Source organism: Triticum aestivum, chromosome 5B (assembly GCF_018294505.1).
Source record: "Triticum aestivum cultivar Chinese Spring chromosome 5B, IWGSC CS RefSeq v2.1, whole genome shotgun sequence".
In the NCBI taxonomy this organism is placed as follows: domain Eukaryota; kingdom Viridiplantae; phylum Streptophyta; class Magnoliopsida; order Poales; family Poaceae; genus Triticum; species Triticum aestivum.
The window spans coordinates 50,614,717-50,635,609 of NC_057807.1; the positions used below are offsets into that span (position 1 = coordinate 50,614,717).

Below are 20,893 nucleotides of genomic sequence, written 5' to 3' on the forward strand. Positions count from 1 at the left end.
ACAGACACATCACAGATCTGATAACTTAGGTATAAACACTATGGTAACTTTAACTCAAGGAATGTTGTTATAACCATGGTACTTTAACCCATGGGGGTTAAAAGGTTCCACGAGTAACTTTATATGTAAACAACATGATAGTTTACGCACCGTAAACATGATAACTAACATACAAATATCATGATAACTTTGACCCCGAGAAAAAAGTTGTCGAAAACAACCCCCCCCCCCCTTAAATTTTTGTGTTAATTGCATGATAGTTTAGTCACCGCAGTTCCGATAACTTGCGTTCAAACACAATGATAACTTTGATCCGCGAAAAAAGTATTGAAAAGATACCCTGGGTAATTTCTGTGTAAATGGCATGTTAATTTACACACTGCAGACATGATAACTTATATACAACACCGTGGTAAGTTTGACCTTGGGGAAAGTTGTTGGAAACATACCCCTAATAAAATTTGTGTAAATAGCATGATACTTTACTTACAGTGGATTTCATAGCTTACGTACGAACATGATGATAACTTTGACCCAGGGAAACTGTTGTTGAAAACATGGGGGGGGGGGGGGGTTGTTGAAAACACGCCTTCGATAACTTCTATGTAAATAGCATGGTAATATATTGTCAACCGAGTTGATAACTCACGTACATACACCACGGTAACTTTTGACTAGGTGTCCTGGTAACTTCTATGCAAATGACATGATAATACAATGATAACAGAGCTGATAACTCAGGTACAATTACTGCGATAACTTTTGACCCCGGAATAAAATTTATTCAAAAAAGATACCGCCGATAATTTCTGTGTAAATAATATGGTAATATACACACAACAGAGCTGATAACTCACGTACGAACACCATAGTAACTTTTGTGTGAATAGCATGGTAACTCACATATCACCGACCTGATAAGTTATTTGCCTCAATCCTAATAACTTTGGCGAGGGGGTTGTTTACAAACATCCACCCGATAACTTTTGTGTAAATAGTTTGGTAGTTGGTACTATACGCATCGTATACGTGATAACTCACGCACAAACACCGTCGTAACTTTAACCCGACCTGATAAGAAGAGGTTAGAGTAACCAGGTTTATGCCCCGATAATATATGTGTAAACAACATGGTAACATATGTAGCACATGTGTGATAACTTACTTAGCGCAGAAGTGGTAACTTCTCATCCCAAAAAAGCCGTCGGAACAAATGAACATGGGATCTAGTTTCGAAGCTTTCGTCATGACGATTTTTTTATGTGAAAATGGTTTTTTCATCGGACGGCGGTTTGAGCTACAAAAGATTTTGAAATTTTGAAATAGGAGGGAATCTAGGATGACATTAGCTACTACTCCCTCCATTACAAAATTCTTGTCTTAGATTCGTCTAGATACAAATTATCTAATACTAAAACGTGACTTGATACATCCGTATTTAAACAAATCTAAGACAAGAATTTTGGGACGGATGGAGTATGTCCTTTAGTTCATTTGCACGTGGGAGGAATGTTGGTTAACCATTTTTATGCTTCGGTAATTTCTATATAAACAGAATGGTAACTTATGAACTAGAGACATGATAACTTTAGACACGAAAAAAAAGTCGTCGGAACATATCAATATGGGGTCTAGTTTCGCAGGTCTCCTCACGAAGAATCTTTTATATGAAAATGGTTTTTCAATCGGGGCGACGATTTGAGCTATAAAACATTTTGAATTTCAAAATTAAAAGGATTTTTGGCTGACATCATCACTTTTGTCCTTTTCTGCATGCATGCATATTTGTGCTAAAATAAATGAGAATTGTATGTGAAATGAACTAAAGATGAAGGAGTCACGAGGGAGAGGCCCGATGGATCGTCCGCGCCTGTTGCTATAATCAGTACGACTGGACGTTAGCAACGTCCTTTAAACTTATTATAATTCCCTTTCCCCTTCTCTGATTGGCTTTTTTGGGGAAATTTTCTCTGATCGGCTTTAATTGAAGGGTGTGGCTAGATCTTTTTTTTTAGGGGATTGTGTGGCTAGATCTTAGTTGACTGAGATTTAACCAAGTCTGGGTTAAGTAACATACTTCCTCCGACTCAAAATAAGTGTCTCAATCTTGAAGACATTTATTTTGGGATGGAGGCATACAAGAGAGAAAAAGAAAAAACTGAAGAAAAAAATCACGGATCTTAATATAAAATTTCACAGATATGACATCGACTGAGACTTAACAAAGTCTCAATCGACAAATTTAGCAAGACTGCTAATTGGATATTACTACACATCACGGTCTCAATCGACAGACTTAGCAGGTCTCAATCGTGCTCCCTTGAGGGAAAGGCTAAAAATATGATGTCAAGATTTTAGGCATAACAAATCAAAAGAAAATTATGATAATTTGAGTTTGCAAAAAAAATGGCAGGTTTAGTTGACGAGCATGAGAAATCCGCCTCTGTTTATTTTTTGCTAGGAAATTGCCGTGCTCCCTTGCCATGAAAAAACATTCATTGCCTAAAATTCTAATGTTCACTGGATATGCGGGTCCATTAATGAATGGTCGTGATGCTTGTATGTCGCACGTGCATGAAAAGGAATTCAAACACATAACTTACTGTTGAAGAGTTTCTTCTATGGCAAACACTAGTCTTCTACCGACTGAAAAACAGTAGCGCATCCACCGTCTCCTTTGTGCTCCATGTGCCCCAGTGACCCGCATACCACACTCTCTCCTTATCTCTTTGTCGATTGTTCTCGGCAGTCATTTTTCCCTGGGAGGCGGCTAAGCACATCCTCTCCCATCTGAATATCTCCTCTCCCTTTCGTCCTGGTGGCATTGCTGTCGTCGCTGCACATCCTCTCCCATCTGAATATCTCCTCTCCCTTTCGTCCTGGTGGCATTGCTGTCGTCGCTGCATCAAGTCGGCACCACACTCCTACTAGACCACGTTGCCCATGGCCTCCCCGCGCATTTGTACGCCACCATCAAAGAGGAGGAGGGAAAGGAGGAGGGGCGTAAAGAGAAAGGGGCGCACCGGCATGCTTCTCTGGTGAGCTCGCCAGCCAATGCGACCGGCACCGGAGGTCCCCGATGGCGGCGGCTTTAGATCCATGAGGGGACATGCTTTTTGCAACAAGAGTCTTGTTGTAATTGCAACAAACACATCCACAAGCCGGAGATGCTTTTTGCAACAGGCCGTGAGGCAAAGATGCTTTTTGCAACCGGCCGCGAGGCGAAGATGCTTCTTCAGCAGAGGTCCCGTTGTAATGGAGGTTTCCAACAACAATCTTGTTGCAATAAAGAAAAAGGTTTCTTTTCTTTTTTTGCAATGGGCCACATGTCAAAGATGCTTCTGTAACAGAGGATTGCACCAACGAATTTGTTGCAATGATTGTACGGCTGGTGACCCGGCCGATCTAAAGAAAAGATCAGACCATTGATCTTCTTCCAAAATTGGGATTACGAATAAAACCATATATGATTGACCGAATAACAATGAAAAGGGCGTGGCTAGAAACCAATCAGCTGAAAATTCCGTTTGAGGTCAATCGATTCTATAGACCGTTGGATGCGAAATCAATGGCCCACGGTTTTCTTCAACCTCTCAATGCATCTCCTTCCTTGAGCCGCTAGCCACCACCAGTAGGCTGCGCTCCCGCGCCGCCTCGCCATCCCACCCTCCTCAGAACCACTCCCCACCGCCGGTCCTCCGCCTGCCCAGCCATCCCTCCAGGCCCCCCACGTTGAGTTTTTTATCCGGCGAATCCCCACTCCCTTAACCCTAAGATACATACTAGGGTGATGACGGCGAGCTCCTTCCTTCTTTCCGGCGAGGTCCTCCCTTCTCCTTCCTTCATTCAAAAATCGACTAAGGCCGAATTCGAATCAGTTGACTAATGTGTAGCTAAACTGCTGTGAAAACAACAAACCCATAGTAAGCAGGAAAAAAAATCCAGCATGGCGGCACAGATCAGCAGGGCGCACGCTTGCTCGTCAGCAAACTAGGAAAGGTGAGACGAGGGAGAGGCCTGTTGCTCGGTGATAGGCTGGAGAATATCCTTTAATAGTGCCCACGCGCTATGTATTCAATTTGTATTGATTCCTGTATTTCCACCGAAATGGACATTTGGCACAGATCCACGAGCTAAAGAAAACAGGAGGATAACAAGACCCAAGTGGCACAGATCCACGCAGCTTTTTTTTATTAAAAATCAGCTTTAACCGCCACTAGCTTCTTTCCACTGAAGTGTGTCGTACGTTAATCCCAACCCCAAAAATAAGTTATTTCTTTTACCCTAAAAAGACAAAGTTCTTTCAAGCTTGGCCTTAATTTCCAAGTTTTCTTTTTCTGAAGGAGGCTTAATTTCCAGGGTAAGCCATCTACGAGCGCAAGAGAACTGGCCCGTAATACATGTACTCCAACGGAGTACGAGTTAGCGGTCCTCCGTCGGCATTTACAGATTGAAATGATCTTCCTTTTTTAACATGAGATAGAAACGAGAATGTTCCTAAGTACTGTATCCCATAAGGCCGCAGAACCTAGGGCAGAACATGCTGGTTCCTGCTCCGCATAATTTTATTCCAAATGGCAGCTGTACAACTGGTATGAATCCAGTTATTGCATGAGATCGACATCAATTACACACATTAGGGAGTGATCCAGTCGACAACCATGTGCAGTGCTGGACTGGATCCTGGGAAACATGCTGGTGCTGGTGCTGGTGCTTTTAGTCTGTAGAGAATGCCCCCTCACAGTACCTGAGAGCAGTAGGAAAGCAAATGACAACCAAGATTAGATGCAGTTTAAGCTCTAACATGCTAATAGGAAAATACCAACTCAGGTGGAGTGCCATGGAATTACAGTAGAGGACATAATCATCCAGGTCAGGTAAGATATGTTTCTGGCTTTCTGCCCTAACTAAGATATCATCTTCATGCTAAAAAAAACGAATTCCACTAGTACCATTCAAATACGCCCTCTGTTCCTAGATATAAGACGTTTTGGCAGTTCAATTTAAACTGTCAAAACGTCTTGCATTTAGAAACAGAGGTAGTAGAAGTTAAGGCTTGCCAGTCTGCTCAAACAAAAGGTATTTAGAAAGAAAACGGCAGGTCTATTTTGGGGCATTAAAATAGGAGCATATTCTTTCATGATTTCATCAGTCACGACAGCACATAATCAACCAAATTTTCTAACTGCCAGGGCAAGTCTTGCAATATACTACACCCTATGTTCCTAAATATAAGAAATTAAACTGCCAAAACATCTTATATTTTTTAAACTGCCAAAACGTCTTACATTTAGGAACATAGGTAGTACTCCTACTTCTTAGTCACAACTTTAATTCGAAAACCTGCTCAACAGAGCATGTACACTATTCCTTATCCCAATCAGAGATGCATAGAAACAAGTTACCTGTTGCTAAATTTCTTAACACGGTCACAGTGAATACGTATTGAAATTTGGCACCACATAGCAAAAAGTTACCTGTTGCTAAATTTCTCAACAGCTGTAGATGCATAGAGAAGTGTTTCGCCGCCCTTCTCTATAGCCATATAGAGTTCTTTTCCTCGAGAAATTTTAGCAATAATCCATGCATTATTTTTCGCTCTGATGCATACTTCATAATCCTTGTCGTGGGTAGGGTCACTCCTCTTAGCTCTTGACTTCTCTAGATCTATTTCTCCTCTTAGCCTGTTGAGGGCAAGAAGAGAATCCTGCAAAAAAACATATAAAGGCAATTCAACAAATATGATTTATCTTATTATTTGATTTATAAAATTTGCAGTGGGTTTTTTACCCTACTGTTTATATAGTAAAAAAAATGATAAGAGAAACCAATCAAAAAGACTAGACAACCTTGAAAAAAATAAGCAAGTTAGCACCTACTAATATGCAGAAATGTAGCTGGAGCTAACTCTAATTACTCTAGGCCTAATAGATAGTACTCTGAATTCTGGTGCTTTATTGATCGTGGGAGAAGCCCAATATATATAGGAGGAATAGCTTGGCTGACAAGCCGTCTAATCTGGACTCTGCACCTAATACAAATCTGAACCTAATAAATAAACTGTAGCAGTAAACGAATCCTAACAACTTTGGGCTGGACCAGAGCGCACTGGAGGCAGCATGGTCAGAGTGGTGAAGAGGTCAGCTGACTCATCGAGCATGTCACCCGTGAGGCCAGAGTCCTCGCTCGTGATCGTGCAGACAACAAGCAAGGCAGGTGGCACCAGTTCGGTCCATATGATTTGGGAGCCGGCAATGACAACAGTTATGTTGTGGCAATTGAAATCCCACAAATTAATCTGAGAGCATAAAGCCAGTCAAAGTCGCCAAGTGGAAGCGCGAAGCAGTCGATCACGGATCCAGAAGCAGTCGATCCACGATATAGGCCGACACCAGCGAGTTTGTCCCTGTTACGAGTCTCTAGAGTTAGGACGAGGGCATCGAGCACGGCTGAGTCGATGAAACTGTGTCGGGTCTGTGTCTAATAAGGCGATGAAGGTACGAGTGTCGATGGTGACGCGCAGCTGTATGGTGATATTCCAGAGCCCAGTGATAGCGTGAAGCGAGATGCATGGTGTCTCTGGTCCTCAAGCTCGATGAAGAACAAGCGTGTGGACCAATGACCTGGGATGTACTACTCGTCGCAGTTGTAGCAGAGGCCCTGGCGGGCGGTGTTCTACCATCTCGGTGGGCGTGAGGCGGCACGTAGCGCGAGGAGCCGATGTAGGGGCAGCAGCTGCCGCAGGTATGCCTTGTGGCGCGCCGTGCAGCAGGCAGTTAGGTCAGCCCACACGCCCAAGCCATCAAACCATGGGAACGTGTCGAGCGCATCACTGTTGGGATGGATAGTGTTGTTCATATGCCTTAGCGAGGGAGACTGCCGTGTGGAGGACCACCGGTTGCTGAAGCTCGACAACAACGTTGAGGACCTCTGGGAGCACGGCTGTGTACAAGAAACGCTACTGGGCTGAACAGCCTGAGCTTAATAGCTCGCTGGTCCTGCACAGCATCACCATAAATCAGCTGGTGTAGTCTACAACGGTGGAGGTGAGACGGAAGCCAAGCAAAATCGCCCAGGGGAGTGACATACAGACGGCCCAAATTGAAGGTGACACACCTCCTTGAAGTGCTGCCATGAGGGAATGCCATGATTGCACTCAGACCAGAGGTACCAGAACTGACCATTGTCGACTAAGTGGTATGCCGCTGCCCACACCTTGTTAGCCTCCTTCGTGCATTAACCCCGAAAAAATTGCTCACACCAATGAAGCCAGCCGAGAGGATCGACGCAACCATCGTAAGTTGGAAAGTCAACCTTGTGGATGCATGGGACACCTGAGCCGGAACCAAGGTGTTGGTATGAGAGGGGGAGCAATTGACGTGAGGTATTGTGAGGCAGCATATGTGGGCTAGGTCTGTAGTGGTTGAGGATGTGGCTGACAACGGGTGGCTGTTGGTAGGGCGGTGGTGGCGGATATGCATGGTGGAAAGCTGGGCTGAACAGAGGGTAAACAAGGGGTTGGTGATGGGGTAGTGGAGGGCCAATTTGCTGTGGGAAGAACTGAAGAACTGGGAGGCCGTAAAGTAGGGTAGTGACGACGGTGGGGGGATGTGTGGATCAGATCCTGCACCTCAAGCGAGTGGGGTGGTGGTGGCGAGGGCAGTGGAGGCATGGGCCGGCGTGGAGGATACGCCGCTGGCTGTCGGTTGAAACACCACACGTGACTCAGTGAAGTTGAGCGCCCATGCTCAAGGGTCGGCCAGGGCGTAAGGTGGTGGAACGCCGGGGCGCTGCTCCACGGCATCAGCGCACTGGACGAGATCCACCATGAAGGCATGATCGGTGGTCCATTGCGCCACGACCTCCTTCAGCTGGGTCGCTAGCTCCTCGAGCGCAAGGTTGATGTTGCCACCGTCAACTTTGTCATCGTCCACCATCGTAGATGACACAGATACCAGATGGAACAAACTCTACTTACTCTAGGCCTAATAGATGGTAATACTCTGAATTCTGATGCTTTCACTGATCATGGGAGAAGCCCACTATATAGGGAGAATAGCTTGGCTGTCAAACCGACTCAAAGGAAATACAATTTGGACTCTGAAACGGATTCTAATCTAGACTCTGCGCCTAATAAATAACTTGTAGCAGTAAAGGAATCCTAGCCACTTTGGGCTGGACCGAGGGTGGTGTGACAAGGGCTGGGGCCCTCCGACCATATGTGGTCCCAATCTCCACAGCTTGCTGCTTATCAGTGTAGAGAAATTAACATGTTTTTCCCAAACGAATGAATGATCAACAAAATAATGAACTGGTATTCAGCTATTTACTCAATGCCAATGAAACAAACCTTTGACAAGGTGATGACTTTCCCAGGTGGGGAGGCTCTTGATACTTTTCTGTTTGGATCAGAGAGTATATAACGGTATCCACCGACATGATAGGCATTTTCTCCTCCCCATCCTCGTGATAATTTTTGTTCAACAGTGACAATGTTCTGTGAGGCCTGCAATTTTATCAAATTAAAATTATTGAGCATGCATTCATGATGTACAAATATTCATCATAAACAGTACCAAGAAGGGCATGCCAATATTTTGTACACAAGCAAGTATTTAGGTCAACCCTGAATCAGAAAACTAAAAAAAGTAAGAAAATTATGCAAAGAACACACACATTTTCAAGAAGATGCCTCTTCACATGAGCAATACCCTCTTCTCCATTTATCAGTGAGGAAGCTGGAATCACTAGCAAGATAGTAAGGTTCTTATGCTGATAAACACATAAATACATGCGCTCCTCTGCCTGATGGAACCACAGTATTGGATTCAGCGGTACAGCACCACGAATTTCTGTAGTTACAAAGTCAGCAGCAACAAAACCATCTTTTCCCTTGGACAATTTCTCACGCTGAAGAGGCCTGAAATTATGGTGCATCTGATTTTGTCCACCAGGAGAAGTGTCACGAGATCGACTATTGTACCTTTCTGCTGCAGCTGCTCCATTTGCCGAACTTGAAGTGGTGTCAGCATTAACATAACCCCCTTTACGCAAATAGGACCATGAATTCCCGTTGGAAGATAAAGCACTAGGAGTCAACCGCAGGATTGCATAAGTGTATAGGTTTAATGTATCATCCTAAAACAGTAACAAAGAACTTAGAATCTTTAACAACAGGCAAACCACATGCCATGAATCAGAAAAGGAAAAGGAAAATCCAACAGAAGTAGTGATTGCAGGGGATCATACCAGGGGAAGTGTCGTAGACACCAAGAGGTCCTCAAATAATACAATTGATTGGCAGATTACGTTTCGAAGGCATGACCCAAGAACTGTGGTGAGTGACTGAAATACTAAAACATCAATGGTTGAAACAGATGGATGGAACTATTACAAATTAAATGATTCTAGATAATAGAGCAACACAAAACATGTATACTTTACTTCTGCAGATTAATCTAAAAGTGTAATGTGGTATTTGGATTGTGTTCCAAAGAAAAATAAAAACAAAGGAAGGTTGCATCATGAACGACTTCCCATGTCCCACAAGCCTAAAATGAAACAAACCAATTTTCACAGATCCAAAACTAATACTATATAAGATATTTTAGCTAATTGCGTAGAACATAATCTATAAAATATTCCCACTGTTTTGGTGAAGCTGAACACTGTGCCTTCAACACAATCTCTTGGTTGTTTCTGCTCAAGCTTCTCGCGCATATTGGCCTCGCCTGACTTGCTCTGCCTTCTTTGGTCTACTTCGAACTCCAGTGTCTGTCTAGGACACATCTAGATGTGACATAATTATGTCACATCTAACCCAATGTCCACTATGTTTGTGGTTTATTTTTATTTTTGCCCCAGTTTTTTTTTGTTCCTTGTTGCTGCGTTATTTGTGGAAGGTTAGATGTGACATACTTAGAAAACATCTAGATGTGAATTAGACAACCAGGAGAGGAAGTCCAACATCACCAGGGCATTCACCAAGGCGACCATTTGTCGCCGATGGTATGCGTCATAGCCATGGGGGTTCTCCATCGTTTGGTCGAAGCTGCTGCCAACAGTGGTTTGCTTGCGGAGCACCATGGTCGCTAAGGTGCCAGACGAGCATCGCTATATGCTGATGATGCCGTGATTTTCCTCCGGGCACGTCAAGACGACTACACAATCAAATGGCAACTTATTTAGGTGTTTGGCGAGACGCCTGGCCTGCATACCAGTATGCTGAAAAGTTCAACAACTCCCATCCATTGCGGAGAGGCTGAGTGGTAGATCCCTCCATTAGGGTATCCCGGCAAGGTGAGTATATTGGAGGAGAAACAGGAGACTAGATTTACCCAAGTTCAGGCCCTCCTTACGAGGTACAACCCTACTGTTGTATACTGCGATTGGGGTGTACAAAGTACAAGGTATTATCCAGGGATTGTATGTTGTCTATCGACCAGCTCGGTCCCGGCTTACATAAGTTACCAGGGCCCCTAGGGTTACATGATCCTAGTCGGCCATGTCGGTGGAGGGGAGTCCTCCACGGATCTGGCTTTGTTGTCTTGAACGACATGGCTTCTCGATCTCATAGTTTTGACTTTTGGTTGTGTTCGCCGGTGCATGAAGCTTACCAGGGCCTAAGGTTTTGAGTTAAAGTCCTGACTTTCGCAATTATCCAAAAATTGTTGTTGCCCCCTTTGTGTCCACTTATACGCCTCTTAAGCCATAACTCTAAGTCTATTCACGTGTCACACGTGAGGGGGTGTTGAAGTGTATATATGGATTGCCTAGCCCTTTCCCTCAGTTCGGACTTTTCGTTGCGTTGGCTAGTGCATGAAGCTTAACATGGTATACATGGTATTAGGGCCTAAGGTCTTGAGTTCAAGTCCTGACTTCTACAATTTATCAAAAAATGTTGATGCCCCCCTCTGTGCCCATGTATAGGCCTCTTGTGCCATACCATTGAGTCTATTCACGTGTTGACTTCCCACGTCACACGTGAGAGGGGGTGTTGAAGTGTATATGTGAATTACCTAACTCTTTCCATAAGTTCGGACTGATAGGTGAACTGGTTAGGTGCAGACAACTTGCAACCAAGAGGTTCAAGGTTCAAAACCCAGTAAACGCAATAAATAATTGCGATCTGCCCCGCTTCCGCTGCCCACGTCATAACTCCAAAGGAGCATAGACGTGAGGGAGAGTGTTGGAGTATAATGTCCAGCCCTCTCATACGGTCCGGTCTTTTGGTTGTGTTGGCTAGTGCATGAAGCTTAACACTTGAACCTTCCTTCTACAGGGTCGATGGGTCGGCATGATGGCCCGGGCGGCAAGGCACCCCTGGGCCATAACACCGTCAATTTACCTTGCCCAATCAAGGATTTTGCTATCTACACCCCCCGTTCCCTCGAATGCACGAATACTTCAGCTGACCAGCGAATCCGTATCGGATACCGTATCCGATACTGATACTCCTCCGATACACCCCGATACGTATCGCCGGAGTATCCGAGAATAAATGATTTAAAACAATGATGATACTCTTAAGGATACTTCGCCAGTATGTTTTGGATACTTTTCCAGCCCAGGTAAGAGCCCGCTCAGCCCAGTTAAGAAGCAACCAGCAACCCTAGTGCCCCGATGCCCCCATCCTTTCCCTCGCAGCGTCTTTCCTTCCTCCCATGCTCACACCAGGCAGCGGCTGTGTCGCCAGCAGCTACTTACCCAGGTCCCAGGGCCAGCAGCAGTGGCGGCTAGCCAGCGACTAGCTCCTCCTCACCAACGTCCCCTCTCACTCAACAGCCATGTATGGACACTTCTCTTTTCCATTTCTCCTGCCCAGCCAAGCTCATCTCCTCTTCTTTCTTCTTTGATCTCCGAAGATCTATCATTCTCATCTCCTCCAGATGGCTTTGAGTACCTACAACGTATCCGTATTGACACTTTTTGAAAATGACGAATTTACGTATCCGTATTGGCCCGATACTGACACCCTTATCCGTATCGATGCATTCGAGCCCGTTCCTAAATATTTGACTTTTTAGAGATTTCAAATGGACTACCACATACGGATGTATATAGACATATTTTAGAGTGTAGATTCACTCATTTTGCTTCGTATGGAGTCACTTGTTGAAAACTCTAGAAAGACAAATATATAGGAACGGAGGGAGTACTACTTAGGCAAACCTCTATCCATTTGGAAGCTATGTTGGACTGATTTTCAGCCCATTCTAGACAAGTTGGACAATAAGCTTGCGCATTGGCGTGTGAGCATGATGCCGAAGGGTGGCCGCCTAATTCTTATTAAGGTTGTTCTTGTTGCCGCGCCCATTCACACGATGTTGGCCACCGAGCTGCCGAAGCGGGCGCATGAGGCCATGAGGCCATTGTGGGACAACAACAATCTTTTTTCTGGGGTGGCCAACGGGATTTCGATGGGGCAACTTCTTGGTGGCATGGCGTGATGTTTGTCGGCACGTCGAACTAGGCAGGTCTTGGCGAGGCTAAGCATGCTATATTCCGGACGGATCACTGGATCAATGGTAATCCATCAATGATATTTGCGCCCGCAGTGCTTGTGGCGGTCAATCCTAGAGCTTTGAAGGTGCACTCTGTGCGCGGCTTTGATGGATCAAAGGTGGATTGGCGACATTACTGAACATGCAAGGGGTCGTTGAGTTTCTCCATCTGGCACAAAATAATGAATACCCAAACAATGGTCATTGATGGAGATGATACCTTCACCTAGATTTGCACATGCTCTGTAAAATCTGCCTACAATCTCTTGTTCGAGGGATCTAGTCAATACCCACTATGGCGGCATACCGAGAGGCTTGGGCACTTAACAATTGCAAGATCTTTGCCCGGCTAGCAGCGGCAGGCCACTGCTGGACGGCTGGTCATCTCAAGCGGCACGGCTTGCCCAACCAACACCTCTACCCGCTTTGTGATCAAGCCAACGAGTCCATCTCCCACATGTTCACAGGCCGCGTCTTCTCCAGAGAAGTGTAGCACGAGGTGCTGTCCGCATGTACGTTGCAGCATCTTAATCCATAGGCCCGATGACGTTTTCTATGCATGGTTTGACACGGCTGCCAAAAACGCCGGAGCAGGCACGATGAAGTGGGCAAATCTCTGATCATCCTGAACCTTCGGCGTTTATGGAAGCACCGCAATGATTGCTTGTTCAATGCTGCCAACCGTGGCTGCACTGAGCTGATTGGCTCTATCCTTTGTGAGGCCAAGTTGTGGATGTTCGCCGTCGCGAAAGAACTCGGGCGATTGCCGCTTCATGCACGACCTCCTGAACTCCTGCCACAGTTCAGTAGTAGTAGGGTGCCTGTACAGTTCTTTTTGCTTCTCTGCATTTTCTGTCGTTCGTTTTTTGGGTCTTTGAGCCCCTGCTGTTCTTTGTGTCTTCTTGACGCTTTCTTCTAATATACAAAGATGCGCACTTAGGTGTGTGTTTGAGAAAAAATAATCTATGAAGTATGAAAGAACACTAGGTTAGCTTTTCAGTAAAACAATTTTTGAAATATGGAACATGATAAGATTTCACCAAAGAAAAGCAAGTCTGCCTAAAGATAAAAAATAATTCCGTTGAGTTAATCCAAGTTGTGACTAGTGAAGACTAACCATTAACCCGTTCCTTGCCACCGAACTGGATACCCATTAATGTCAGAAATAGGTGCTTACTGCTTAGTAGACGGTGCACAATCTATCCTAGAATCCTCAATAGTGGCCTCATACCCTGACTTGGGGTTTGCAAATCAGACTAACAACATGATATGGGCAGCAAATTGCATGCAACAAGCATGCCCCTTTTTTCCATACAAAAAAAGGCAAAATAGGGGGCTTAGCATCATGCAAACTGATTTCAACTTACAAAGTACTGAGGGAGTAGGAGACAAAATCAGATCTACTGAAAAATACAGTTGAGATGGTACTGCTTTAACCAAAAGACAAGCACATTAGATTTCATAACTATATAGCGTACCTGAACTTCAAGTGCCACTTCTCGTGAGACAGTTAGCATTTGGACTGTTCCCCGCTCCGTTAGGCTATCACGGTAGGTTGGCAATTGTAGCTTTTTGCCAACACTAAAATCTGCTCCAGCACATATAGTAGCAGATAAAGATGGAATTAGTTTAGCTAATAAATTCACAAATACCTGCATAGTTTCTTTTAGGTAAGGGTTCAACTCTATTCATCCTATCGCACATTCAATACCACATATAAATTCGAAGCATTTGTGCTGACCATACCATAATAGAAAAACAAACCTACCGCTCAAATAATCTGTGACAAATGTGTGGAGGTGACCGCGGGCAAATTCAGCACTTGGTTGTCTGTCAAGTAAAGTTCGAATTGGTCCATGAAACATTGTGAAAAGCGAATGAGATTCTTTTAGTATTCCTTGCAATGCACCAAAGCGCAAAGTTGATTCATTGTCCTTAATTTTCTGCACCACCTAAAAATATTAAATCACATGTTAGCAATTTGAGCAGTAAAGAAAGGAAATAATCATCCAAGTTATTGACGTGCAGAGGATGTAAGTCCAAATTTGCAAGGAAAAGTGTGTACTGTATTCATCAACAAAAATCAACTGTCCACCATAAATGTTGGCATTAGACTTTGGAACATGCAAAAATGCTTAACTACGTTTAGTCTACATTTGCAGGGCTCCTTTGATTTAAAGGATTATATAAAGTTTGGAGGATTATACTCCCTAGGATTGTTTCTATGTGGATTGTTTCATTGTTAGCATTTAATCCTATAGGAATTTTTTCTTAAGGAATCCTTTGTTTTTTCCTGTCGTGCAACCAAACAAACTTTTGCGCAAAGACCATCATGTATGATTCAAATGGGCATGACACTACAATTCTGAATTTTTCATATTTCTGTGTTTTTGGAATCCTGTGAATCAAAGAGGCCCTCATTGCTGTACAATTAATTATTGACTTCTGCATCGTACTGTTAGATAAACGGAACAATTTAGTTGAGATGCATATATAATTGATAAGGAAGCAGTTCGCTCAAACAACGTTGAACTAGCAACTACATGTAAAGCCATACTTCATCACAACCAAAGATTACAGGACCCAAATGGCAACTATAATGTAGTGAACAGTCATTACCAGAACCATCCAAATATCTGGCTCAGCTTGGTAAAAAACATGGCAGTGTTTATCAGATTCTATCACCTCACAGTCATCTTCTGGAGAAAATATTCTGCACATAACGCACAGAAGTAACACAGAAAGATGAAATGGCTGAACATAGCATAACAAAGCAAGAAATGAAGTAGCACGATAAAGGATTATAATTGGTTGCAGAACTTTTGGGGATGTAAAGCAACCAAACAAAAAAGATTGCTGCCTACAAAGTGCCATAATATTCAGGTCTTCTATGACTCCATGTTAGTCTCTATTAATAGATGTTTATGATTTTCCAGAGATCTAGATGAATATGTTATCAACGAAAGGGGTAACTGTAAAGAAGTTACTAGCTTAAAAAGTAGGTGTTACTAAATTATAACAATACTTGGACCCTTGCACAATGAAAGGTGCAACTATCATATGCAAGTCCTTGCTTGAAAAATCTAAGCAGGAGGCCGTGCCAACAGACTGACAAATTGTAAATTTTCATTTCATAGGTACTGATCTGCCACAGCAAGAAGCTTAGTGAAAAATTGTGCACAATTATGGTTTGGAAGCAGCATGGTAGTACTTATTACCGCGCCATATTAGTATGAAGTGTAAACAAACAACACGGTCAAGAACAATCTTCAATGTGGCCAAAACAAGACAACTGTAGTGATAACTGGTAAGGACAAACTAAATGTACATCTTCAGTTACTGTGAGAAATCATGCAGCGACACGAAAAGCAAACCTTGTGAATGTGATGATTCCTTCGCAGAGGCCAATGACGGAGAGCTGGAGCAGGATGGGGCAGTCAGCCGGGTGGAAGAAGAGGATCTTGTCGAGCTCCTGCCCCTCCTGCTGCCCTCTCCTCAGGTCGAAGATACACAGCTGCGCCCCGTCGATCTCAGCGGCCGAAGACAACCCCATCTTGACAGAAACTACAGAAGAACCGCCGGCGCGAAAGTCAGCTCCAGTGGCGGATCTAGGCTTTGAAACAGCCTGCGGGCGGACGGGACGGGGCGGGACGAGGCGGCGGCGGAAGAGACGGGTCGCCGGCGGACGGGACGGGTCGCCGGCGACGGTACGGGGCAGCGGCGGACGGGACGGGGCGTGGTCACCGGCGAACGGGACGTGGCCGGGTCGCCGGCTGGCGGCGCGAACCCTAGCTCCGCGGGGTCGAGCGGTCCGCGGGATCGAGCGGGTGGACTGGTAGAGAACCAGAGACGAGGGAAGGAAGCTTCGATCGTTTTGGGATTGAGATCCAGGAACATGGCATGTCACCGGAGACATGCCCCCTCCCTGGACCGTCTGATCGAGAATCAACGGGCAGATCGCCATCAACAGTACACAGCTACAGTGTGTACCTACAGTACCCCGGTCGTCCGGCACCTGTATGTGAAAGTACATGTAGGGTATAGAGCTCCGATAAATGATGAAAATTTGAAGATGTAAAACAGAAGATGTAAAAATGTATGTCTCCAGAAAATGCATTTTATCTTCAAAAAGAGGCAACTCCGATTGATGATGTATATTTGGTGATGTAAACCTCCTACTTCAACATATAATTTTGTCGAACATCCTGCCTGCAAGGTGGAAGAAACCGGCCGGCAGCGGGGTAGGAGCGTTGATGAGCAGCACAAAGGGTCCGGGGTGGGCGGCGGCTGCTTCAACAACCTCTGGACGGCTGCGCGGCTGCTGGAGGACTCCGCTCGCGGTGACGCAACGACGACAGCAACGACCGAGAAACTGTCTGCTCGACAGGTTGCGGTGGTCGTGCGGCTGCCCTACTAGCTTCGACAGTGGGCAGCGGCTACCAGGGAAGGCGGCCGTGAGCTACTACGGCCATTACAGTCGTCGGAGCTCTGGCGAACCTTTGAATCGGCCGCGCGGTCATTGGCGGGGCGAACTAAAATCGACGTGTCGGCGGCGGCTAGGACGGCGCGGCTGGCAGGGGGATAGTGTTGGGAAACGTAATAGAAAACAAAAAAATCACCCTATTATCAACTAGAAACAAATATGAAGATGCATGTAGGGTTTGGGTCAACGCTTGTTACCGATTCCGGGGTGCCGCGAAAGTAGACAAGCCGGTGTACATCATACTTCGAGTCCCTTCAACTGTTGATGACGATCCCGCGAACCGCATTCGAACGATCACTCGAGCGGAAGACTGAAAACACGGCCTCTCTACTTGGTTGTAAGCGTACGGTCTTCATGATCCGACGGTGCTTCATCGTCCAGAGCTAACTGTCACTGAAGAATTAAAGGGAGGAAATTAGAACCACACCGGACTTTCAATTATGAGGATTAGAGGAACAAAGTCTACCTCTAATTAGTCAACTAGAACCAACTAAAACTAGAACTGGACGAACTAGAGTAGGCTCCAAAACTTGTGTGTAGAAAAGGGTCAATACCTCAAGTGTATATATGTTAGGGGGAGTGGAGGGGCTGCCACAAAGGAGGGAAGGCCCCTCCTTGGTGCACCGGCCTACTCCTCCCCCACCTCCAATTCAGCCTTCCCACTTGGAAAAGTGAAGAGCCTTCACTATTGGCCATGGTAGCCCAATATTCCTTCCACCACTTGGCCTTTTAAGCTCCATTGATATTAAATTAAATATAAGAACTCTTTAACGATTACTAAAGCATATTACATACTCCCACCGCCCCGAAATATCGGTCGCAACTGGTCATTTTGTAAAAACGACCTCGCATTTTCCGTATTCAACCTGCACTCCCGAACTCGTCCCTCTCACTCTGCTCCCTTCTCGTTAACCCACACTCACTCCTTTCGCCTCACCACCGCTGCTGCACTCCTCTCAGCTCTCGCCTCTCCGCCGCAACCGCCGCCGCGCTCCTCTCAGCTCTCGCCTCTCCCCTCACCTCGTAGTCCCATTGCGGCGTCAACAAGGAAGGATACGGTGGTGCTACTTGTAAGCTGCGTTGGGATTTTCCCTGAAGAGGAGGGAAATGCAGTACAGTAGAATAAGTATTTCTGTCAGTAAGAACCAAGGTTTATCGAACCAATAGGAGAATCACGCAAAGCCTTATGAACAACATCTACACACACAAAAGCAAATACTTGCACCCAACACGGGCAAGAGGGTTGTCAATCTCCTTGAACTTGTTAATTGCAAGGATTAAATCTTGTATAGGTGGATATATAAATTGCAAGACAAAATAGAAGTAAATAAATTGCAGCAAAGAAACTTTGGATTTTATAATATGATAAAAGTAGACCCGGGGCCATAGTTTTCTTTAGAGGCTTCTCTCTCGAACACATAGCATACAGTGGGTAAACAAATTACTATTGGGTAATTGATAGGAAAGCGCGTAGTTACCACGTATTCATGGCAACGATCATGTACATAGGCATCACATTAAAATCTACTACTATTACTCCACCAATCGACCGCTATCCAGCATGCATCTATGGTATTAAGTTCATGACAAACGAATTAACGCCTTAAGCAAAATGACATGACGTAGACAAAGTAAACCCAATCAATATGAATGAACCCCATCGTTTTATCCTTAATGACAACAATACAAATACGTATCTTGTCCCCTTCTGTCACGGGGATGTAGAGCACCACAAGATTGAACACGTTACAAAGCACCTCTCTGTCTAAAGATAAATCAATCTAGTTAGCCAAGACAAACAGATAGATAGGAGAGAAATACAAAGCTATAACAATCATGCATAATAAAGTTTAGAAAAGACTCAATTACTTTCAATGAATAATCTGACCATAAACACACAATTCATCGGATCCCAATAAACACACCGCAAAAGAAGATTACATCGGATAGAACTCCAAGAAGATCGAGGAGAACATTGTATTGAGATCAAAGAGAGAGAAGAAGTCATCTAGATACTAGCTATGGGCTCATAGGTCTGTAGTAAACTACTCATGCATCATCGGAAGGCAGCAAGGATGATTTATAAGCCCTCCGTGATCGATTCCCCCTCCGGCAGAGTACCAGAAAAGGCCTCCAGATGGGATCACAGAAGAACAGAAACTTGCGGCGGCGGAAAAAGTGTTTTGGGTGGCTCCCTATTGGTTTGGGAATATTTGGAAATTTATAGAGGTGAAATTAGGTCAAACAGAGTTGAGTGGGAGTCACGAGCTCAGAGGGCTCGCCCTGTGAGCTCGTGGCTCCCCCATAAGGCTTATGGCCTCCTCCCTAACCTTCTAGGGTCCATTCTAGTCCAGAAAAAATCACTATAAAGTTTCATTGTGTTTGGACTTCGTTTGGTACTGGTTTTCTGAAAAGTAAAAGACAAGCAAAAAATAGGAACTGACACTGGGCACTGGGTTAATAGGTTAGTCCGAAGAAATGATATAAATACCATATAAAGCATCCAAGATTGATAATGTAGTAGCATGAAACAATCAAAAATTGTAGATACGTTGGAGTCAGGTGGCTGCAGGGCCGGATGTGTCGGATCCGGGCTAGCACAACTACCAGATGGAGGCGGCGGAGGCTGGACACCTGCGAGGTGCTGCTACGGGCAGGAGGATATCGCTGCAGCACCCTTCACCGCTGCCAAGCTCCTGGCGCCAGTGGACGCGAGACCCCAAGCTGCCCTCCACCACAAGTGCTGCTACGAGTAGAAGGAGGTGCTGCCGTCCACCACGATGTGCTGCTACGGGCAGGAGGAGGTGCAACCACGATGACGCACCACACAAGGTACCTGCTCCCTGTCCAATTTCTAGCAATCCAAATTGTGTTAGTACTGTGATTTGTGATGGCAAGGAGTATTGTGATTTTCTCTAGAGTACTGTACCATTTGTGATGGCAAGGAGTAATTTGTAGATGTAGCAGTAAATCATTAGGAAAACTAGGATAATCTGTAGCTTTTGCTCTAGAGTACTATGATTTGGAGTAGGAGTAAATCATTACTCTACAACTGTAGAAGAACAAATCCCTTTTGTGGTCTAGAGTACTGTTATATGCTCAAGACTACTGTGAAGCAAAGCTTTTGATAGGAACGAACTAGGCTCTCGATTACTTGGCATGAATCCTTACAGAGGTGCGATTTTAGGTCTTGATTACAACTCGATTGCAACAACAGTAGCTAGGGTTCATACATGCGAATGGGGAAATTGGAGAGTAGGTAGCCGAGCCACCGGGTGCCTGGTCCTCTGGATGCCTCCTCTGCTGGTGATGGGTTGGGTTAAGTAGCAGGTGGGCGCGCTTGGGCCACTGCTACCTAGTCTGGTCCAGAAACTCTTGGGTTGACAACATGTGCACGGTTTGGCTACGCACCATTAGCCTCCTGGGCTCTTGCAGATTGGGCCACCGGGTTAGCAGCGCTAACATCCCCCTCTTCTTGATGTGCGGCTTGACCCCAAGCCGCCATGCGGGGAAAACAGTGCGTAGCGCCTCCTTGTCCTCCGAGGTGCCTCCGATGGCCACCACATTGGACCACCTCACCTGAACTTGCTCAATGACGCAACCATGACGTTTGCACCAATGAGACTAAAGCACCTCCATCGGCACAACAAGATCATTAGTATAGACAAGCAAGGTAGGTTCGATAGAGGTACCTGATAGCTGATATCTCCTTTTTATTGATCCGGTATTAGAACAAGAAAGGGTATCCCGCACCTATTTCCCCGAAAGTGACCCTGGGTATCGAACCCACGAGAGGAAGACTCCCTTGAAGCGATGGTCTCTAGCAAGCTTTTCCCAAAGTGTCAAATCCATCTTTTGACCGAATCAGCAAGCAGATTGTGATTCAAACACTTATAATAAAAAGAAG

General features: G+C 45.1%; 1 protein-coding gene across 1 annotated transcript; it reads right to left on the reverse strand.

Annotated features, from left to right (window-relative positions):
• Positions 1-4,277: 4,277 nt before the first annotated feature.
• Positions 4,278-16,485, reverse strand: LOC123110335 (vacuolar fusion protein CCZ1 homolog). Its single transcript, XM_044530827.1, has 9 exons — positions 15,878-16,485; positions 15,123-15,216; positions 14,272-14,455; positions 13,982-14,091; positions 9,250-9,345; positions 8,677-9,138; positions 8,351-8,506; positions 5,478-5,707; positions 4,278-4,747 (listed from the first exon to the last, which is right to left on the reverse strand). Exons 1-9 carry the CDS (start codon positions 16,465-16,467, stop codon positions 4,717-4,719), a joined length of 1,953 nt encoding a protein of 650 aa, XP_044386762.1. The 5' UTR covers positions 16,468-16,485; the 3' UTR covers positions 4,278-4,716.
• Between the last annotated feature and the right edge of the window lie 4,408 nt (positions 16,486-20,893).